This window comes from Eucyclogobius newberryi, unplaced genomic scaffold, assembly GCF_026437365.1.
Source record: "Eucyclogobius newberryi isolate DKJ021-1_F unplaced genomic scaffold, fEucNew1.0.hap1 SCAF_8, whole genome shotgun sequence".
Lineage (NCBI taxonomy): Eukaryota > Metazoa > Chordata > Actinopteri > Gobiiformes > Gobiidae > Eucyclogobius > Eucyclogobius newberryi.
This window is the reverse complement of record NW_027316500.1, coordinates 30,302,941-30,322,257: the sequence shown is the minus strand read 5'-3', so window position 1 is coordinate 30,322,257 and position 19,317 is coordinate 30,302,941. Positions and strand designations below refer to the sequence as shown.

At 40.2% G+C, this 19,317-nt stretch overlaps 1 protein-coding gene across 2 annotated transcripts in view; it reads right to left on the bottom strand.

The window, feature by feature from the left end:
• The window catches only part of blnk (B cell linker), a 40,410-nt gene that overhangs the window by 14,612 nt on the left and 6,481 nt on the right, over positions 1-19,317 (bottom strand). Inside the window, exons 3-9 of one of the 2 annotated variants that reach the window (XM_072436841.1) lie at positions 14,465-14,511; positions 8,056-8,121; positions 5,460-5,506; positions 3,450-3,490; positions 3,237-3,357; positions 955-1,064; positions 53-122 (exon numbers count right to left, since the gene is read on the bottom strand). In XM_072436841.1, coding sequence (XP_072292942.1) covers positions 53-122; positions 955-1,064; positions 3,237-3,357; positions 3,450-3,490; positions 5,460-5,506; positions 8,056-8,121; positions 14,465-14,511 — 502 coding nt within the window. Of the gene's footprint in view, positions 1-52; positions 123-954; positions 1,065-3,236; positions 3,358-3,449; positions 3,491-5,459; positions 5,507-8,055; positions 8,122-11,005; positions 11,186-14,464; positions 14,512-19,317 lie in introns of those variants that run through there. The other variant, XM_072436842.1, reaches the window with a different exon arrangement.

The following is a 19,317-nucleotide window of genomic DNA, read 5'->3' as shown; positions in this document are numbered from 1 at the left end:
GATTATAATGACTTGTTTTTTCTGTTCTATTTGAATTAAAAGTGTTTCTTACGGTGAGGCGGGTTCTCGTCCGGTTCGATGTAGTTGTCCTCATCGTTGTTCTCGTCCGGGTCTATGTAGTCCTGCCATTGCCAAACATTTACACGTCATTTGACCCACTTAAACTCAACAGAACAAATGTGTGAAATATGGGGAAATGTGTCAATAGAGATAAAGCTGTGGTTCCCAAGTAAAATCCTCATGAATTTTCCCAACGGACTTCGAATATTAAGAGTTTCGAGGCAAAACAGATTCAGAGTTTTCAGTCTAAAATAAATAAATGAATAAAAATAAATAAATAAATAAATAAAATAAAATAAGATAATAATAATTATTATTATAAATGTATGATAACAAATATGTGTTTATATATACATAATAAATAAATAAATAAATAAATAAATAAATAAAATAAATAAAATAAATAAAATAAATAAAATAAATAAAATAAATAAAATAAATAAAATAAAATAAAATAAATAAAATAAAGCCTACACGCCTCAATTTCGATTGTAAGTAAAGCAGTGACATCGCAGCAGGTGTCAGCGGAAAGTGACACAGTGCGGCTTTAGTCATTTTGTGTCGTGTGAATTATGCAACCGTCAGCCGTGTCTGTGGGTAATAAAAGAGGAAGTGGACCAAATATGTTTCCATAACGTCAACAGCGACAAGCCAAAATAGCATATTATTATGATTATTATTAGTGAGATTATATCTGTTATTAATTATTTACAACACATTTTTGCATGCCTTTATTTATCAGAGTTTTAATTATTGCTGTTATTAATTGTACGTTTGGAGGTAAAACGTTCAGTATTTTACATGTTTCAGCCTTAAATATCTCATTTCCCCGCCTCATTTGCAGGACACTTTGATGGTTTTCTGGTGCAGATACAGATGTTTCACGGCCGTCACCTCGTCGTTGTCCTGCTGGTTGGGTCTGGGTGTGGGCGGCAGCCGTTTGCCCGCTCTCTCCGGGCGCTGGGGCTTCTTTGGGGGCCGCCCGGGTCGATCGCGGCAGCTGTCTGCGGGAAAAGAGGAAGTGAGGCTGGACGTCAGCATCAGAACAACACAACCAGAGGGTGTTTAGGATTCAAAGTGACAGGTCGGACGACTCATCGAGCTAAAATGCAGTTAAGATAAATATATTTTACATTTTGCGACAAATTACACCAATTCTATCCCAGAAAAGCAATTTTTAAGGTTTAATAAATTGACTTCCTGTTTGTAATTGATGACATTACACTATACCCCGGGAAGAGGCCCCGGGGAAGACCCAGGACACGCTGGAGAGACTATGTCTCTCGGCTGGCCTGGGAACGCCTCGGGATCCCCCCGGAGGAGTTAGAGGAAGTGTCTGGGGAGAAGGAAGTCTGGGAGTCCCTGCTCAGACTGCTGCCCCCGCGACCCGGCCCCGGATAAAGCGGCAGAAGATGGATGGATGGACATTACACTAATGGCTCAATTGTATCTATTGTAAACAAAATAATAATAATGCTACAAATAAAAATATATGAGAGCACCTTTGTTTTGTTGAATTATTGTTTTGGGGTCATTCTACATAACCTTTGCAGAGAGTGTCCCTAGTCACTTCCTGTAATGTTTACACAGATTTTTCAATGTTTTCTCCACAAATACTTACTCGATTGGTGTAAAAATATCTCTTATGTTCACAACAGGTATGAATACACCAAATTAAATTAAAATGAGAGAATGATAAAAACCTGTTAGAGGCCCTTTAATGTAATGTGAGGTCTGGGTGTTGGTGAATGTTGGCTGTACAAAAAGATTATATTTGATTACAAAAGTACGCGTTGCATGGATTCATACTGTAGTTTAGAGCGGAATGGGAGCCAGACTGCTGTTGGAGGAAGTACTTGTACACACGGCCCGCTCCCAACCCCTTAAATAGACTTGTACGCGTTACTCCAAAGTGAACCAGTGGAAACATGACTATGGACTCTTCATCTGCTCCAATCCAAGGTCTCAGGGACAACATCATTTATTTATTTTAATTTATTTAATTTATTTAATTTATTGAATTTATTTAATTAATTTAATTTATTTAATTTATTTAATTTATTTAATTTTATTTAATTTTATTTATTTTATTTATTTATTTTATTTTATTTATTTTATTTATTTTGTTTATTTTTAAAAATTTAATTAATTTAACTTATTTATTCAACAAAAGCGCAGAACACAACAGAAACTGACCAAAGAGTGAAACAATAATAATAAAAAAAAATAAAATACACATCCACTAAACATTCAAAAATAAAATGATGGGATATCTAAATTAAAACAATGGTCCCAACTAGTCCAAAATCTTTCAAATTTGTCAATTTCCAAATTAAGTCCAAATGTTATTTTCCCGTCCTTGATCGCTGGTGATGTTTGTGTTAATCATTTTATTGTGACAGTCTTTTCTTTTTCAGTTTCCTCCTGCTGAGATCCTGCCCAAGACAAGCTCAGGATCTGGACGCTGTAGAAGCCCGTGGCCCCTGTGGCATTTAACGACGGGTCAAATGCAGAGGACAAATATATGGGACAATAAACGTAACCTTAACTTAAAGCTGGTCTACCTGATTTCCAAATATTTTACTTTATTCCATTTGTATTCACTTATTTTCATTTTCAGGTGACTTCTGCTTAAAACTGCTTTTTTAGACGGCAAAGTGAGGCTTGGATGGACCACCCAAACGCAGCCAATCAGAGAGCTCCGTTCAGCTCTTACTTCCTGGTTGACGAGAACTAAAATACTTTGTTACGCTGCAAAATGACACCTTCTTAAAACTATAAAAATACACAAAAATGTTCTTGAGATAAATGAAAGCATCAAGATTTCATGAAATAAGCGTAATAATCGAATTTATTTAGCATCTATTTAGCAGAAATGTCCTAAATCCAGAGAAAAAAAAAATCTGTTTAACCGTATTTTCCGGACTATAAGTTGCACCAGCCAAAAAATGCATAATAGAGAAGAAAAAAACACATATAAGTTGCTCCGGAGTATAAGTATATAAGTACATAAGTATAAATATAAGTATAAGTCGCACCCCGGCCAAAACTATGAAAAAAGTTGCAATTTATAATCCGGAAAACACAGTATCTTGTTTTAGGGGAATAAATCTCAATAGCTGCAGACGTGGCACAGCGGTCTCATTTTAACTCTAAGGTTTCTTTGCGATACTGACCGACGTACTCCCCCCGAGGCAGCGGTCCGGAGCTGAAGACGCGGTGCCGCTGAGAGGGCGGCGGCTCGTAGCTGTCGTCGGGGTCGTCGCCCTCGCCCGGGGTTTGGTAGGTCTCGTTGTCCTGGAATCGCACACCGCTTTATTAGACTTCCACAGTTTATGACAAAGACAGAAGAAGCTTAAATAACGGTGAGAGTGGCGCTCTGGACTCACGTATTCAGGGTCAGAGTCGTCACTTTCTTCTCTGTCGTCGTCTGCGATCAGAAAACAAAAGTGTATTGAAGTTCACACAAGGAAAAGCATTAGAACAGAATCAGTTTTGGCTTCATTTCCGTTGCTAAGCGCCCGAGCGCGTCTCCTCTCGAACGAACGGGAAGTGAGACTTTTGTGGGGAACGCGGCGTCACAGATTTCACTCTGAGAGCGAACAATCAGTGCCATTTAGAGATTCAGGGGAAAATCAGAGTGAATTTAAATGCGCCAAACAGAATTACACCAAAACTTACTCCGACGCATCATAAGCATCACAAGCATCACGAGCATCACGGGCATCACGTGACGCATCACGTGACGCATTACATGACGCATTACGTGACGCATCACGAGCACATCGCAGCATCACAAGCATCACGAGCATCACAAGCACATCGCAGCATCACAAGCATCACGCAACGCATCACGAGCATCACAAGCAGCACGAGCATCACACGTATCGCGAGCATCACAAGCACCACGAGCATCACACGCATTACGAGCATCACAAGCATCACAAGCATCACAAGCATCGCGAGCATCGCAAGCAGCACGAGCATCACACGTATCGCGAGCATCACAAGCACCACGAGCATCACACGCATTACGAGCATCACAAGCATCACAAGCATCACAAGCATCGCGAGCATCGCAAGCATCACGAGCATCACAAGTACCACGGGCATCACACGCATCACGAGCATCACAAACATCACAAGCAGCACGAGCATCACACGCATCACGAGCATCACAAACATCACAAGTACCACGGGCATCACACGCATCACACGCATCACGAGCATCACAAACATCACAAGCATCACGAGCATCACAAGTACCACGGGCATCACACGCATCACGAGCATCACAAACATCACAAGCAGCACGAGCATCACACGCATCACGAGCATCACAAACATCACAAGTACCACGGGCATCACACGCATCACACGCATCACGAGCATCACAAACATCACAAGCAGCACGAGCATCACACGTATCACGAGCATCACGAGCATCACACGTATCACGAGCATCACAAGCATCACGAGCATCACACGCATCACACGCATCACGAGCATCACAAACATCACAAGCAGCACGAGCATCACACGTATCACGAGCATCACAAGCATCACGAGCATCACACGCATCACACGCATCACACGCATCACGAGCATCGCAAGCATCACGAGCATCACACGCATCACACGCATCACGAGCATCACACGCATCACACGCATCACACGCATCACGAGCATCGCAAGCATCACGAGCATCACACGCATCACACGCATCACGAGCATCGCAAGCATCACGAGCGTATCTGTATCTATCATATCTATATCTGTTCGATATATAGTTAGTAGTATATAGTATATAGTATATAGTATACAGTATACAGTATACAGTATATCGTATACAGTATATAGTATACAGTATATAGTATACAGTATACAGTATATAGTATATCGTATGCAGTATATTGTATATAGTATATAGTATATAGTATATAGTATACAGTATATAGTATACAGTATTTCGTATACAGTATATAGTATACAGTATATCGTATGCAGTATATAGTATATAGTATATAGTATACAGTATATAGTATACAGTATATAGTATACAGTATACAGTATACAATATATAGTATATAGTATACAGTATACAGTATACAGTATATAGTATATAGTATACAGTATATAGTATACAGTATATAGTATACAGTATACAGTATACAATATATAGTATATAGTATACAGTATACAGTATACAATATATAGTATATAGTATACAGTATACAGTATACAGTATGTAGTATATAGTATATAGTATACAGTATATAGTATATAGTATATAGTATATAGTATACAGTATACAGTATACAGTATACAGTATATACTATATAGTATGCAGTATATAGTATATAGTATATAGTATACAGTATATAGTATATAGTTCTTACCTCTGTAGTCTCTGGCCGGGAGTCTGGGCACCGATTTACTCTTGAGTCTGACACGGGAAGAACAACAAATTCATTTAAACTGTTGAAATATGATCCTTTTATTGTTTTAATGTATGTCGTTTGTAGTAAGAGTTGCAGTAGTAAAAGCAGTAGTAGTTTTGGTCATAGTGGAAGCAATAAAAGACCAAGAAGTTGTGTTTTTTCATGTGTACTAGTGGTAGTGGGTAATGTACTTGTTGTATAGTTAAAGGTCTGGTTTGGTAGTATTATTCAAGTACATTTACTCCAACGTGAGTCAGAATAAAACTATAGTACGTTTTGTTTTTTTCTTGCTCTGCTCCTTCAGGTGTAGATTGATTTATATATTTTTGTTGTGGCGTATCTTCTTGTGCTTTAACATTTAACTGGGGAAACTAGTATTTGTAGTATTTGTAGTATTTGTAGTAGATGTAGTACTAGCAGTAGTAGCGACGTTATATCAGTTTAGTCTTCCAGCCTCATAATAAACACAGTAATTGCTTTTAATTAGTGCGGTCGCTCTTTTACTGCTGCTACTGTAACCTAAGTACACATTGTACTTCTATTGCATGTTTGTACTTTTACTAAAGCTCGACGGTTACTTCACATTTGGTCGGTACTTCTCCCTCTGCAGTGATTTCACAAGCGAGTCACACTCTTTCCCCACATGTGACACGGGTTTGACTAATGCCCCGAGTGTCTGCCCTTTTGTGCTAAACATGTTTCTTCATTCATTATTCCAACTAAAAAAGACCTAAACCAGAGCTAAATCCCATGTCAGAGTGGTGGCCTCACGAAGCAAAGGGGATGGAGTGTTTTTCCAGTGTGGAGTTTGCATGTTCTGCCTGTGTCTGCGTCCTTCTGTACAGATGATGCGCTGTTCTTCCAGATTCCTCCAAGAAGAAGAAGAAAAAGCTACACAAAAAACTTAACAAAGTCTAAAAAACAAAAACAAACAATATAAATAGAACAAAACAAGTTTAAACGATGGGTCTAAACTAGGATTGAGCCAGGTCTAAAATGAGTCTAAACTAGGACAAAACCAGGTCTAAAATGAGTCTAAACTAGGACATATCCAGGTCTAAAATGAGTCTAAACTAGGACATATCCAGGTCTAAAATGAGTCTAAACTAGGACATATCCAGGTCTAAAATGAGTCTAAACTAGGACATATCCAGGTCTAAAATGAGTCTAAACTAGGACATATCCAGGTCTAAAATGAGTCTAAACTAGGACATATCCAGGTCTAAAATGAGTCTAAACTAGGACATATCCAGGTCTAAAATGAGTCTAAACTAGGACATATCCAGGTCTAAAATGAGTCTAAACTAGGACATATCCAGGTCTAAAATGAGTCTAAACTAGGACATATCCAGGTCTAAAATGAGTCTAAACTAGGACATATCCAGGTCTAAAATGAGTCTAAACTAGGACTTATCCAGGTCTAAAATGAGTCTAAACTAGGACAAAACCAGGTCTAAAATGAGTCTAAACTAGGACATATCCAGGTCTAAAATGAGTCTAAACTAGGACTTATCCAGGTCTAAAATGAGTCTAAACTAGGACAAAACCAGGTCTAAAATGAGTCTAAACTAGAACTTAACCAGGTCTAAAATGGGTCTAAACTAGGACAAAACCAGGTCTAAAATGGGACTAAACTAGGACAAAACCAGGTCTAAAATGGGACTAAACTAGGACAAAACCAGGTCTAAAATGGGACTAAACTAGGACAAAACCAGGTCTAAAGCCAGACTTAACCATAGCCAACACAAACGGAATGACAAACCAGACAAAAATCATGGGAACGTTGACTCAACCAAGTCTAAAGTAGGACAAAACTAAATGGGGTTAAAACAGGGTTAAAATGTCATGATTCCGTGGAAATAGGAAGTTACTTCAGAACATTCTCTATAAAGATAAGTTTAAATGTCATACTGTGGAATATCATAGCTAAAGGAACAAAAGAAGTGCAGTAAATGTAGAGAGGGTCAGAATTGAGTTAGTTTAGTAGTTTAGAAATGTACGTTTAGGTAGTTATTTCAAAGGAAAAGAAAGTGAGAGTGCAGCTGTTCAGACTGAGATATTTTAAATGTGAAAGAGGAATTGGTTTGAACTCTGAAATGATGCAAATATAGACAATACGCAAACTTCCAAATGCTGCATGTTTACTGCTTACACTTTTACTAACCCTTACACTTCCAGGTTTGAGAGGTATTGAGCAATAAAAACACCTGTAATTGAATACAAGAGGAGTTTATGCCACACTGTGGAACATTCAAGGCAAAGCAATAAACTCTCCATCTCTAGATGAGCAGGTCGTGGACCCTCCACCAGGACCGTTACATCGAGCCCCTTTTGTAGGATAAAATATAATAATGTAAAGATCAGTGATCTAGGCCTAAACATACTCAAACTGTTACGTAGGCCTAAACATACTCAAACTGTTACGTAGGCCTAAACATACTCAAACTGTTACGTAGGCCTAAACATACTCAAACTGTTACGTAGGCCTAAACATACTCAAACTGTTACGTAGGCCTAAACATACTCAAACTGTTACGTAGGCCTAACACCTCACCTTCTCAGTTTGTCCAAAATGCTGCCGTCGTTCTTCTTTATGTCCTGGACAATTTTCTGAAGCTGCCTGCAAAAGATAACAAATATATTCTATCAAGTTGGATTTTAACAGATCAAACGAGTGACAAATATGTGCTTGGGACTGATCACAAAGGAGAGCTGTAATCCTTTTGTTAGTCGGTAGTGGATTAGTCGACATTCTTATTGATGATTCATTTAGCGTTTTACGGGACAACGACAAAGGCGCAGATATAGAGTTTATTCCAACATAAATACACTGTTTACAAGTACTTTTCTGCTTAAATATTTGTTTTAGCACAAGCCCTTTTGACAGCTTTTGCCAAGCCCTCTTTTACTCAACAAATTGACTGATTAGTCGACAAAGAATTTCTTTAGGCAAGGCAAGGCAAGTTTATTTGTAGAGCACATTTCATACACAAGGCAATTCAAAGTGCTTCACACAACAGGAAAAATGCATTCAAATCACAAAGAAATTACAGAAATACAATAAAATTAACTAAATTAAAAATTATCAATCCAACTGATTTTCTAAACTAATAAAATCACAAACAAAAGAGAAGAGTGCAAAGAAAAAATCCTTTCAGTCATATGCACAGCTAAACAAAACTGTTTTTAGCTTAGATTTGAACATTGTCAGAGTAGAAGCCTGTCTCACATCTTCAGGAAGACTGTTCCAGATTTTAGCTGCATAAAACTGAAACGCAGATTCCCCATGTTTTGTCCTGACTCTGGGCACCAGCAAGAGGCCGGTCCCTGAGGTCCTCAGAGTCCGAGATGGTTCATATGGCACTAACATATCCAAGATGTACTTTGGTGCTAGGCCATGGAGAGACTTGTACACAAGCAGAGCTGCTTTAAAGTCTATTCTCTGAGCCACAGGGAGCCAGTGCAGAGACCTGAGAACAGGACTAATGTGATCATACTTCCTGGTTCTAGTCAGGACCCGAGCAGCAGCGTTCTGGATGTACTGCAGCTGTTTTACAGCTCGTTTGGAGAGACCAGTGAGCAAGCCGTTACAGTAGTCTAATCTACTGGAGACAAACGCATGGATAAGTCTCTCTAAATCTGGTTTTGACACTATATTTTTGATTTTGGCAATGTTTTTTAGATGGTAAAAAGCTGCGGATGTTATTGATTTGACGTGGCTATTAAAGTTCAAGTCTGAGTCCATTATTACCCCCAGATTTCTAATTTGGTTTGTAGGTTTTAGAGCGAGACTCTGGAGGTGACCGCTAACACTTTCTCTTTGTTTCTGTGGGCCAAAAACGATTATTTCAGTCTTGTCTGAGTTCAGCTAGAGAAAGTTGTTTTGCATCCACAAACTGATCTGTTGGATGCAGTGAGAGAGTGAATCTACTGGTCCATAGTCACCTGCCGATAGTGAAACATAGATCTGAGTGTCGTCTGCATAATTGTGCATTTAGTCGACTAAAGCCCAAGACAAAAGCCCATCTTTACATTTTACACTTTTAGATAATTTGCATAATAAGTTGAATATATGATCTGAATATATTAATGAAATATCTGCTTTTTTAACAGCCAAATACCTTTTAGTATAAGTAAACGTGTGTGTTTTTTGTGTTTCTTTTTCAAATCAAAAGTGTAGTTTCATTGTTACGTGTGCAGTGTCCTGACAACTGGTTACGCGATTATGTACAAGTACTGCGGCAGAAATTGTGCAAAGTATATATAAAATACGACTGAAACGGCTACTTATGAAGAAAGGCAAGTGTATTGGTGTAGCGCAACTCGTACACAAATAATTCAAAGGTGCCTTATGGAACAAGATGGCTGCTAGTTACTTTTAACACGACTTTAGTGGCGTTGTGCAGGGCGGGCCGTACGGTTATACAGGACTGGTTTTGTGGAGTGGACCCCCAGACCCCCCGTGAGCTCGTTCTATCTTTGGAGGCGCTTGAAGGCCACGGTGTGTCAGGTAAAGATACGAAACAAAGTCCATCAACAGCAGAAAACGGTGGTTATCGCGTAGAACACATGATATCAATAAAAAAACGTTGTCTAACATTTATTTTTCCTATGTATGGAAAGTTATTGCACACCAAGGGATGTCAAGATTATACGGTTAATCGATTATCGTGATGATTTTAGAAGCATTTTAGTTCAATGCATCGTCCACTAAATAGACCTAAATGTAAATAACTTTTAACGGCTGTTTTTTGTCAAATTTAACATATTTTTAAACTAAGCTCAATTGTGTAAAGCCGCTCACAAACTTGAACAGTCACATGTCAGAGCACGAGAATGAGATCAAATGAAATATTTCACTCTTGTTTAGTCACGGTTTCATTAATCGCGAATAATTGTTAAATTGTGATGTTTTTTCATGTATTTTCTCACAATAATTGTAACAGTAACATTTCACACAGTGACATCCCTTGGCCCTTTGAATCAACGTTTGATATAGAAAACCCGGTTAGTAGCAACTCCGAGATCACGTCCCATCTCTAATACTCAGTGACCTCCACGTTTTAAAATGTATACATCATTTAGTACAATTATATGGCTGGAATTACACTCAGATACAAGTACAAATACAGCTTTAAAAAGTCTCCAAAAGTTCTATTTTCCCCCAAAAAATCTCAGTTGCACAGTAACGACTCACTACTTCTCCAAAAAACTGTTTATCTCCACAGAGGTGTCGTCGTCTTGCCTCAAATGTTCCACTGTGGCATTTAAACTCATCTATTTCCACGCAGACGTGTAGAAAGCCCAGTTAGATCCGCGGAGAGGCGACCCCCAACTCCCGCTCGCAGTGAGAATAACGTGCGTTTTTCAAAGGCAGCGACGACGGAACGAACGCTCGATGGGCAATGACGTCTCCACGGTAACGAGCAGCTGGAGCGGAGAGGTTACGCCGTTCGCCTTTTCAAAACCCGAACGGACGATGGACTCTTCCACGTTTCGCTCACCTGAACTTGGCGGCGGCCGGAGCGGTCAGTCGACTCAGCGTGTCCGCGCTGCATTTGCGAGCGAGCGTTTCCATCTTTTGGGGGTTCGCAGCGTTCGACGTCCCGCGAAGGTTTGAAGTGGTAAAGAACGGCGAGGGTTCAGGGGGAAAACGGCTCGCGCCCGTCGCGTCCGGTGTGTCACGGCACGTGGACGTTTGTGAGAGACGAAAATACTCGCTTCTGCTTTTGGCGTCGACGCAGAAGCATGTTTCGGAGGCTTCGAGGGGGAGGTTTCGTCTGAGGAGTACGAGTCAAAGTTGTCACGGTTGAGTAGAGACTATGTCGAGCGTTGATACATGGTCGGGGGAGTGAGGGCGGAGTCGGGGGGAGTGGGAAGAGTAGGGTTAGAGAGGAGGAGGAGGAGGAGGAAACCAAAACGGACCAAGTGAGGGACAAATAATGCAGAGGACAAACAGAAGCCTCAATGCGTATTTGTTTTAAATTGAATTTGTTAATTTTCATTCATTTTAGTCAGTAGTACTAGTAGTAGTAGTAGTAGTAGTGCATTTTGTAGTTTAAGTAGTATATTTAGTAGTTTGTTTTTATTAGCCTGAATTCAATGTATTTTTCCACTGTATTACGTATACACATACTATACAAATGCTTATATACACATACTGTACACATACACATTACACATACATATATACATATACGCACTTGCATATATACACATTAAAAACTATATATACATATCCATACATATTTGGATGAAAACAGTAAACTTGTGGAGGAAATCATTGTGAGTCGAAAATGCTGATGGAACATTTGGATTCTTTATATTTCCCTTTTTTTCTTTTGCCATTTATGTTCAATGTTTTTTTTATTTAGTGTTCAATTTATAAAGATTAAAAGACTAACACATGTTCTGCACCAGATTATAGCAAAATAGCTAGTTTTCTATCTGCAATCCCTGATTTACAGAAGCAAACGAAGAAAGGACAAACAGTCAATATCTTTTATGAATTTCAGGACCACTTGGACACAGATTCTAATGGTTGGAAATGGATTTAAAGTCTGTATTTCTATCACAAACTCAAAATGACACACGCCCCTTTTACAGTTTTGCCAAAACAGTGAAAATGTCACATGGTTTTACGTAAACGAGTTTCCTTTCTTTAAACAAGCGACAAAACTGTAGCGCGGTCGCAAGACAATTCAATATATCGATACAGCAGCCCGTGATATTGATACTGCATCACCATATTTAGTATCGCGATATATATTAAAAAAATGATATTTTGGCACACCCCTAGATGACGCTGTATGTACCCTTTTTTCCGGACTATAAGTCACACCTTTTTTCATCGTTTTGTCCGAGGTGCGACTTATACTCCAGAGCGACTTATATATGATATTATTTGTTATTTTCACACTGACAACCACAAGAGGGCGCTCTAGGCTCTAAGCGACACAGGAGAAGAATCTGCACTTCCTCTACCTCTGGAGTTTGTGGAGTTGTTTAGAAGTGACACAGGGGAAGAAGAATTCAATGGATTTAGTGATTTGGGGTAAAACTGATGCTTTGGTAAACTTGTTAGCATGTTCTTTATGCTATAGTTATCTGAATAACTGTTCATATGTTACGTTAACATACCAGACACTTACCACAGTTCTGTCTGTGCCTCATGTAGCTGAAGGTGTTAGCGTTAGCATATGTCATGTAGCTGAAGGTGTTAGCGTTAGCATACGTCATGTAGCTGAAGGTGTTAGCGTTAGCATACGTCATGTAGCTGAAGGTGTTAGCGTTAGCATACGTCATGTAGCTGAAGGTGTTAGCGTTAGCATACGTCATGTAGCTGAAGGTGTTAGCGTTAGCATACGTCATGTAGCTGAAGGTGTTAGCGTTAGCATACGTACACCTATTCACCATGTTCTCTCATCTGTTATTATTTTAAACTGTATTTCAAGATGAAATGTCTGTTCTTGGTCCTGGATTTTATCAAATACATTTTCCCCAAAAATGTGACTTATACTCCAGTGCGACATATACATGTTTTTTTCTTCTCTATTATGCATTTTTGGGCTGGTGAGACTTTATATAAAATATGGTCCATGGTATTGTGAGTGTGTAGAGGTTGGACTGCGTCTGCGTGTCTTTTGTTCCCTTTGCCTGTCCGACATGATTTTTTATCGTTGTCTCATAAAACACACAATGAACATTTTATGCATTTCACTCTGTCCACTGCACGTCATAAATGTTCCCCGCAAAAAAACCTTATCGCAGCCAAATGCACATCACAAAACAAACTAGAAGGTGCGACGGCGCTTACGGTATTTTATTTTTACCTGGTTATTTTTGGCCTTCCACACTTTCACTTCAACCTGAGCTACTATATTTAGCACAGAAGTGACAGTTTTAGCCGTACACGTAACACTGTGAAACCGCCTTGAGACCGTACAGGGAACTTTGCGAATAAATGATCTAAAAGAGAGAGGTGCTGAGGACATAAAACACACCATATAGACACAATATTCTGTTATTTTGTCATCACACTCTGATCAGTTTTGTAAATATAATCACACATATGTCTCTCTTTTGTTAATTTGTTTCATAGTTTTGGTTTCCAGCTGTATGGTTTATGTTATATCGACTTGTACCGTATTTTCCGGAGTCGCACCAGCCAAAAAAGGCATAATAGAGAAGAAAAAAACATATATAAGTCGCACTGGAGTATAAGTCGCATTTTTGGGGTAAGTTTCTTTGATAAAATCCAAGACCAAGAACAGACATTTCATCTTGAAATGCAGTTTAAAATAATAACAGATGAGAGAACATGGTGAATAGGTGTACGTATGCTAACGCTAACACCTTCAGCTACATGACGTATGCTAACGCTAACACCTTCAGCTACATGACGTATGCTAACGCTAACACCTTCAGCTACATGAGGCACAGACAGAACTGTGGTAAGTGTCTGGTATGTTAACGTAACATATGAACAGTTATTCAGATAACTATAGCATAAAGAACATGCTAACAGGTTTACCAAAGCATCAGTTTTACCCCAAATCACTAAATCCATTGAATTCTTCTTCCTCTGTGTCACTTCTAAACAACTCCACAAACTCCAGAGGTAGAGGAAGTGCAGATTCTTCTTCTGCCTCGCTTAGAGCCTAGAGCGCCCTCTTGTGGTCGTCAGTGTGAAAATAACGAATAATATCACATATAAGTCGCTCTGGAGTAAAAGTCGCAAAAGAAACTATGAAAAAAGGTGCAACTTAAAGTCTGGAAAATACGGTATTGTGTCATAAACCTCTTGATTTGCGTGTTTTTAAAATATATTTTCCTCTCTTTCCTGTGCCCAAAGTCTAGAGTAAATTTACCAAATGCGTATAGTAAATTTATGAAAAAATAGATCTAAAGTAAGTTCAGTTTGACGCGTGTTCATAAAGTTGAGTGAAAACGATGGAACTCACGGCTGAAGAACGGGGCTGAACTTCCTCAGGTCGTTTTCAGTCAGGTTCTGTAAAAAAAGACATGTATGTATTTAGCGCGACGTCGTAACAGTGCAATAATCATTTTGAATACATCACATATTCAATAATTAGCTGGACAAAGCACATCCTGATAATCAACGGTGACGACATCAGCCAAGTTACATTTTAGCTGTATTTTGTATCTGTCTGAACTAATTTTGCAATTTTTAAACATGGATTTGTTTTATATATGTATTTTACTGAGCTCATGTTAAAAATGAAATGTAATGTGTTGTAATTGTAATGAAATGTGTACTTTTATCACTGTTGTTGTGTGTTCACCTGCTGCAGAGGGAAAGTAGCAGCAGCTAAATCTGATGCTGATCATTTTTTCTCTTGAAGACAAATTCATACTAAACTAAACTAAACTAAACTAAACTAAACTGATTATTAAGAAGTGCTGCTCGATGGTAGAGCGGTCTAAGCAGCAGCACATATGCTCTTCTCCCCCTTTTCGTACCACACTGTCCCGTCTAACGAAGCCGACGGGCAAAAAACATCCTTCAAAAAGATGAAGAAAAACAAAAGTATTGAATATTCTTTGTTCTAAAAGCTTTTTATCTCATCTTTAAAGTTCCACCACACCTTATTTCAGCCTCAGAACATTAATACCAGGTCTGTCTCAAAGTGAAATGTTACTTACTGAGGTATTTAAACTAGCAGTAATAAAAAGTACTTCTGAGTATAAAGTTCCCCTGGAAGCGTGAGGACCGAGAACGTGCGTCTGAGGGCAGCGTTTGGCCCCCGGGTCATAGTTTGGACCCGTCTGCTGTGTTTTTCATACTCAAGGGCCCCTTTTCCATATTTAACACAAGGCTTTAAAAATAAATGACATATACAAAAGTAAAACCCACTTCTTGACCTTTATAACAGTGCTTCTCAAACTGTGGAGTGATCATGCTTAGCCTTAATTTAGACCTGTTATGGTCCTGGTTTATTCATTTTCAGCTTCACTGTATAAATGCAAATACTTGTCGTTCTGTAGACCTTTTCTGATGTCCTCAAACAACCAGCAGATGGCAGCAAAGGACCTAGAGATGTTCTTTTACTCTAACATAAACTAGTGCAGCTGCAGTACACGGGTTTAAAAGTGTATCACACAGTGGTTCACACACAGTACTTCCACTTGAGTTTGTGACTGCGGTTTATCCAGGACAAATGTGGACTTTATTATGTGGATGATGTTGACTTTTCTATATTTATTTTGGGTCATAGACCTTAATCGGATCCAGCGTAAACTCACCACAGTTTCACAGTAAAGGTGCAACATGTCACTTTTCTGTGTTTCTAATTGAAAGATACATCTGTGAGCGAGTTCGTCTCTCCACAGATCTGACTTGTAACCTTGCCTGGTGGTCGTCACCTGCTCGTCTCCATAGGGATGGATAAGTTTAATGCAAAACTATGGAACATTCCAAGCAAAGCAAAACCACCATAGAGGCCACCAGGGGGCGTACGCTGCACCAGAATGACTTGTGCCCCTTGTGGCTGTATTTTGCTCTGCCACATATAAGGTGCAGGTGGTTTATTTAAGGGTAAAGGAGTCTCCAATTACAGTTTTTTACGATTGAATAAACACTCAAATCTAAAGTTTTGTCCAATTATCAAAACCTTAAACTCGAGGAGCAAAACTGGGCCTCAGATCTGCTCCACTGTAACACAATAAGTCAGTTCACACTTTGTGCAAAACAACACACACAGTGATTTACAACACACTTGTGCATTTAGACACAGACGTTTATCAAGATGTCACTTCTTTGCAATTCTAAAGCACTGACTGTCAAATGACCACACCCATGTGCCAGCTCATTGAACCCTATCATTAGGTGTGCAAACACAAGATCGCTTAATTATAGACACACCAATCAGGTTTAAGCACGATAAAAATGCAGCAGGTGAGTTCACCAAACTGAACCAAAATGGAAGGAAGAGGAAGAGGAGAAGGAGGCAGAGGCCGTGCCAGAGGTGGAGGTGGAGGTAGAGGAAGAGGAAGAGGAAGAGGTAGAGGAAGAGGAAGACTTCAAGCAGGAGGAAGAGGGGGAGGAGTTTGGGAGGGTTCTTTTTTGTACTGCATAAAATGTTATGTTCATGAAAACTGGGAATTTTGTATTTTTATTTTGCCATGTTGTCTTGAGTTTATGGAAAAAAATAAATGACACTGTCAACAGCATGAGTCTTGTGTCCTGTGTGGTGTCTACAGTGATGCACACAAGTGTGTGTAGTGTTCACTGTGTGTGTTGTTGTGCACAAAGTGTGAGCAGACATTGTGTTTGCAGTTGTGCAAATCCGAGCCATGTTTTGCAAATTCACCGGTGTACTTCACCCACACGACTCTGTGCAGCAGTGTGTAACTGGTGTGTAACTGGTGTGTATCTGGTGTGTATCTGGTGTGTAACTGGTGTGTAACTGGTGTGTAACTGGTGTGTAACTGGTGTGTATCTGGTGTGTAACTGGTGTGTAACTGGTGTGTATCTGGTGTGTATCTGGTGTGTAACTGGTGTTTAACTGGTGTGTATCTGGTGTTTAACTGGTGTGTAACTGGTGTGTAACTGGTGTGTATCTGGTGTGTATCTGGTGTGTAACTGGTGTGTAACTGGTGTGTAACTGGTGTGTATCTGGTGTGTAACTGGTGTGTAACTGGTGTGTAACTGGTGTGTATCTGGTGTGTAACTGGTGTTTAACTGGTGTGTATCTGGTGTTTAACTGGTGTGTAACTGGTGTGTAACTGGTGTGTATCTGGTGTGTAACTGGTGTTTAACTGGTGTGTATCTGGTGTGTAACTGGTGTGTATCTGGTGTGTAACTGGTGTGTAACTGGTGTGTAACTGGTGTGGAACTGGTGTGTAACTGGTGTGTAACTGTGTGTAACTGGTGTTTAACTGGTGTGTAACTGGTGTGTAACTGGTGTGTAACTGGTGTGTATCTGGTGTGTAACTGGTGTTTAACTGGTGTGTATCTGGTGTTTAACTGGTGTGTAACTGGTGTGTAACTGGTGTGTATATGGTGTGTATCTGGTGTGTAACTGGTGTGTATCTGGTGTGTAACTGGTGTGTATCTGGTGTTTAACTGGTGTTTAACTGGTGTGTAACTGGTGTGTAACTGGTGTTTAACTGGTGTGTAACTGGTGTGTAACTGGTGTGTATCTGGTGTGTAACTGGTGTGTAACTGGTGTGGTGTGTAACTGGTGTTTAACTGGTGTGTAACTGGTGTGTAACTGGTGTGTAACTGGTGCAAACATAGTGAAGTCATATGCAACTTGTGTGTTTAATATGGTTAAAAAAATATGGTTTTGATTAATTAGTGTATAGTTTTTTACAAGTGTGTCTTCATTTTGCAAAGGAGCTAAGGTGTTTTGCTAATTGGGTTTGTGGTTGTGCTAATTGTGTGTAGGGTTTTGCTAAATAAAACAAAACAATCAAAATTGTGTTTATTCAATCGTAAAAAACTGTAATTTACTTTAGTTTTTAAACAATTCAAGATTGTCACTGGGCAGACTTGAGCTTGGAGAGTTCAGACTTTAGAGATTGGCACATTTGGCTCTGCTGATTTACTGTGTGGCGTGCCACAGGGATCAGTGCTTGGACAGATAATCCAGCCCTTTATTGACGTTTCTAATCATCTGTTTGCCGATGTACAGCTCTGCTTGTTTAATCCAAACAGAAACTGTTCCAATAAAGCTCCTGCTAAACTCAGAGTAAACAGAGATCATCGTTGCACCAGTGCTAACCACACCATCAAACAGCCTTCGTGACCTGAGCTCTCCTGCCAAAGCTTCTAAATGTCCCTTGAATATCGTTCAAAACAGCTTCACAGAACTTTATTTTTTTGCAGTTGTGCAACATCTCAAAGCTTTGATCTACGGTATCTAAAATATAACTGGAGATGATTTCCCATGTTTTAGTCTGCTCACGGTAAGACTGCTCCTGACCCGTGCACATAAGAGGGCCCGCATCATAAGAGGGCCCACATCATAAGAGGGCCCACATCATAAGAGGGCCCACATCATAAGAATCATCTCGGGCTTCAAAATCCCCCCTGCCCAGACAGAGGGGGATCTGCAGTGGGTGAATGATTTAAATGCTCACTTCTTGAGGTTTGATCAGTCACCCGCCCCTCCCCCTGCACAGCTGCATGCTCCCTCTTCCACAGCTGGACAATGCCCTGCATCTGTTCCTCTTCGCTTATCTGCCCCGGACCATCAGCTCCCCACTTCGCCTGGACTCACCCATCCCCCCAGCACACGGTCCCCCTGCCAACCACTGACTGTCACAGCAGCACAGGTGAGGAGTGAGCTGAAGAGGATTAAAGTGAGGAAGGCAGCAGGACCTGACGGCATCAGCCCCAGGCTCCTTAAGTCCTGCGCAGATGAACTGTGTGGAGTTATGGAGCATGTCTTCAACATGAGCCTGAAGCTGAGGGTGGTACCACAGGTCTGGAAGACCTCCTGTCTGGTACCTGTGCCTAAGACACCGCGCCCCAAAGACCTCAACAGCTTCAGGCCAGTGGCTCTCACGTCCCACCTGATGAAGACACTGGAGCGGCTAGTCCTGGACCACCTCCGCTCCACCGTGAGCTCAGCCATGGACCCGCTGCAGTTGGCATATCGGCCTGGCATCGGAGTGGAGGACGCCGTCATCTCCCTGCTGCACCGCTCTCTTTCTCACCTGGAAAAGCCTGGCAGCTCTGTGAGGATTCTGTTCTTCGATCTTTCCAGCGCCTTCAACACCATCCAGCCGCTGCTCCTGAGGGACAAGCTGGAGACGGCTGGTGTGGAGTATGACCTGGCAGAGTGGA